Source organism: Silene latifolia, chromosome 2, assembly GCF_048544455.1.
Source record: "Silene latifolia isolate original U9 population chromosome 2, ASM4854445v1, whole genome shotgun sequence".
Taxonomy (NCBI): domain Eukaryota; kingdom Viridiplantae; phylum Streptophyta; class Magnoliopsida; order Caryophyllales; family Caryophyllaceae; genus Silene; species Silene latifolia.
This window is the reverse complement of record NC_133527.1, coordinates 143,773,921-143,778,310: the sequence shown is the minus strand read 5'-3', so window position 1 is coordinate 143,778,310 and position 4,390 is coordinate 143,773,921. Positions and strand designations below refer to the sequence as shown.

Below are 4,390 nucleotides of genomic sequence, written 5' to 3'. Positions count from 1 at the left end.
TTTAATGACATGTTGTTTTAGGTCGCCTATTCTTCCCCCTTATTTCTCTCTTATAAATCTGACTTCCTTCTTTTCTTGTTGTACAACAGTCATCTTCATCACTGCTCTTTTTCTCCATCTTCAACTTTTTTTTTATCTCTTGTATTTTTACCCCTTTATCCTCACTATTCATCTCCTTTTTACACTCCTATTATCCCATTTTAATTCAGTAATGCGAAAAAGTTGAAGGATAATATTTGTCATTGCAATTAATTAGAAAAGTTGATTACACATTGTTTGTCATCCATAACAATGTTCCAAAATATCATACTGAACACTAAATTTTAATAGTCTTTCATATTACACATTCCCAATAGATTTCCAGATTACATGACATTGTTAAAAATTAGCATTCACTTTACACTATAATCTGGTTGTTCCAAAAATCTGCAAATAAAACTCGAGTTCCTCATGGCTACTGGTTCACAGATGCTTGGGTAGGCTGCGTACTTGGTCGTTGAACATAATTAAGGCTAACTGGTCCATTATTTCCTGGTGCATTGGTGTATGCATTTCCTTGGTCATCAAATAGAACTCCGAGTCCAACAGTTGCCTGTGTCAATGGACAAAGAATACATTAACAACAATTACACTTAACAAATTTAACAAGATTGACTTTAAAAGGTGAATATGTAGTTTGGATTGGATTGGAGGGAGTACTACATTAACAGTAATTCATACATGTATTATGCTTACCCTTTCTTTGTCTCTTCCTCTTCCACCCCTAGATCCTCCTCCCCCTCTTCCTACATATCTGCCTGTCCTTATCACCTTTCCATTTCTCCTAACTCTTGGTGGGTTGTGTAGTAACAGCATGATGAGATTTAGATGTTGTGGCCACCTCCTCCCTCTCAATAAAATTCCTTGGTCTTCCCCTTCCTCTTTTTGGTGGAGGTTTAACCACTTTGTCCTTATCCGGACACCTTCTTTTATTATGACTTTTTGACTTGCAGACCGAGCAAGTCATTTCTAGCCCATGCTTGGTGAGCCTCCCACTTTTTTAGGATCCTCATGTGGATCCCTTCTTCTTTTCTTCCTTGGCCCTCCAGGTCCAACTTTAATTGCAGGGGGGTTTAAAGTGAAGTCTACCTTGGGCCAATGTCTATGGCCAAGACATGGGCTAATGGAACCACTATAAGCCTTTAGATAGGCTTCTTTCTTGTACATATCATGTACATAGTTCTCGGCTTGTCTGTGGATGTTGAAAATAGTAGCAATAGCATGACTACATGAGATCCCAATCAAGTCCCATTTTCTACAAGTACAAGTCTTTGTTACCAAGTCAACCTTTAACTCATCAATTCCATGTTTGACCTGAAAAAGTCTTGTGGATGATGGTAAAACCTGATATGAAGCAGTTTTATCTTTCTCTTCTTCAAATCTTTGCTGAACCCTAGGACACACGATCAATTGTTTTTTCTCCATTTCAGCCTTTTTTAAAACCAATCTCTGCATCATTGCTGACCTAATGTCTTCAAGCATGTATATCAAATGTTTGGCTATGACTTCTATGATATAGGCATTAAAAGTTTCTGCCATGTTGTTTACAATCACATCTGTCTTGGTGGTGGTGTTTATGAATGATTTACAAAAGAGTGTTGGGTTACAAGCTAAGAATGCTTCAGCTGCCTTGTGATCTACCTCTCTCATAGCATCAAGGGCTTCATCAAATCCGGCTTGGTTGTATGCTTTGGCACAATTCCAGAAGCACAACTTTATTTCATCACCCTTGTAAGACTTGTGCCAGTTTGCAAATATGTGTCGAGCACAATGTCTATGTTCAGCCTTTGGTAATTCCTTTGCTACCATTGTCAAAATACTCTGCATTAACATAAGCAAACAATTGTTAATATGTTGAGTGTATGAGTAAATAAGTTCAATAAATTTTTTTTTTTAAAAAAAAGGTAAATTACCGGATGCTGATTTGATAGTATAGTCCACCCATCACCATTTTTCTCTCCTAAAGTCTTCTTCAGCTCCTTAAAAAACCACTCATAACTGTCATTTTTTTCCCCCTTCAACTACAGCCCAAGTCAAGGGATACATTTGCTCATTTGCATCCCTACCAGTTGCAGCGATTAACTGGCCTCCCAAGAATGTTTTTAAAAAACATGCATCAACATACAACACCTTCCTACATCCTTCAAGCCACCCTTGCTTGAGAGCATGGAAGCAAACAAATAATCTCTAAAAAACAGGTATTTTACCGGGTATAGTAGTAAGAGTGAAGATACTGTTTTGTTCTTCATTAGTCAAGGCTTGAATGTAACTCCCCATCTTGCTATAATGCTCTTTCATAGAACCATGGAGAATTCTATGTGCAAAGTACTTAACCTTGTATGAAAACCCTTTTTGATATTGATCTTGTATGCCCTCCTTACCGTCTCAATAATTTCTGAGGCTGGCCAATGAGGTCTTTCTTTGAACACCTCTAAGAATTGCTTGGCTAACCAGGTTGACGTAAGTTGCCTATTGCTTTCCATGTTTCTGTGACAGGCATGGTAAGGATCAACTGACTTCACTAACATACAAGCACTTTGATTATCCCAACTAGCATACATCTTGAAGGGGCAACCAGAAACACATCTCACACCAAGCCTCTGGCCTCTTGCTTTATGACTCTTTTCAAAAGTCAGATTCCTTCCTTGTGCTATAGCATACCTAGTTACACAATCTCTAAATACCTCTCTATTTGGGAATCTGATGCCAACACACCATCTAAGCTTACTAAAGTCAGACTTGTCATCAACTACTGGAATGATTTTTTTCTTTCTTTTACCTGGTATATGGTCTTCTTCACTTTCACAGGAGGTATGGATTTCATCTCCACTGATATCATAGTCGCTCAGTGTAACACCCCAGTTATTGAGAGTAAGGTTGTCCCACATCGGGGAATTGAGGAGGTTGTGATATGTTTATAAGGGATTCCACCCACCACTTAGCAACAGGGCCTTGTGCTTTTGGGCTTAAGTGAGGACAGGTAATGGGCCCAAAGGTACGTATCGGTTGTGTTACGACCGTGGTGGGTCGGGTTGTTATAAATGGTATCAGGGCGGGTTCTTTCTTGGCCAGGTGTTGAGATCGTCACATCTTAGCACCGCCTTTTTAACTTTTGAAAGTTTTCTTAAATTTTGTGTTGTCATTTTATTCATTTTGAAAATTTGACGTTCGAGGATGAACTTTATTTTTAAGGAGGGTGGAGTGTAATACCACTCAAATTTTGAATTGTTTTTATTTTCAAACTCGAACTTCGAGGACGAAATTCCTTTTAAGAGGGGAAGATTATAATACCCCATATATTTATAATATATAATTATTCAAAATAAATTTAATATTTGAAAAGAAATTATATTTAACATAGTTTAAAATTATGTTTTTTTTAACAAGGGTTAATTAGTCAGTTAAGAACTTAATAGGGTTTATGTCTTTTATTTGATCTCTGCCTTTTGACGTGTTTAGCCGATAAGGTCTCCAGAACACGATCTTTCCTTCTAATCACCTTTGTGCTCTTATTAAATATCCTCCTGTCACTCTTGTTTCTTGTCCACCATGTTTTTCTTTTCCAAATTTTAATTTCTTTATTTAATTCTAGCAAATCTCATATTTGATATATACCCTTAAATATCATTGTGAACCTTTAGTATTGCCCTCGTTTTCAACTCGCAATAGTCAAGTGGTCACGTGTCCTCAATAAATATGGTTCGATGCTAATGTTTTGGATCGTTTTCTGAATATCTCTAATCTTAATTTAATTTGAGGTAACACGATTCTACCGATCCTATTATTCTTATTATTGTTCAAGGTTGTATGCTTATGTGTTAATTTAGATTTAGCCTTGTTAATTAATTGTTACTTTTAATTGGGGTTCGTCATTGGATTGTTGTTAATAATAGTACTAGTAGCTATATATTTTTCTATCGTTTCTATTGTTTGTGAGATGGGTCGAGAGAATTGTATAAGAGGTTAGTGGCTTATTTACCAAGATAGCAATGGTTTGTGTGTACTATTTGAGAAAGTACCTAATGGGCAAATATATTCTCATGGTTACGTCAATAAGGTTGGGTATGTATTAGTTTGATGATCTGAATTCATGTACGGTGGTACTTCGTATGATATTTGGGAATGTACAGGAGATGGAGAATTTAGATAGACATAACTTGTTGATTGTTGGTGGATTAATTAATCATGGAGCACGAGAAAGTATGGCAACCGATTAAGCTAACCTCAATTGTATTATTATTTCGGATTGGTGCTATTATATTCAAATTGTCTTTTTCCTTTGACCTTGACTTGTGTGTGAGTAGCTTAGAGTTTTACTCTAAGTGTTGAGCAATTCCTTTAATGGAATATT

The 4,390-nt window shown here is 36.6% G+C and overlaps 1 protein-coding gene across 1 annotated transcript; it reads right to left on the bottom strand.

Annotated features, from left to right (window-relative positions):
* Positions 1-454: 454 nt before the first annotated feature.
* Positions 455-3,335, bottom strand: LOC141641410 (uncharacterized). Its single transcript, XM_074450072.1, has 5 exons — positions 3,331-3,335; positions 2,421-2,868; positions 1,953-2,060; positions 1,129-1,860; positions 455-592 (listed from the first exon to the last, which is right to left on the bottom strand). Exons 1-5 carry the CDS (start codon positions 3,333-3,335, stop codon positions 455-457), a joined length of 1,431 nt encoding a protein of 476 aa, XP_074306173.1.
* Positions 3,336-4,390: the final 1,055 nt, after the last annotated feature.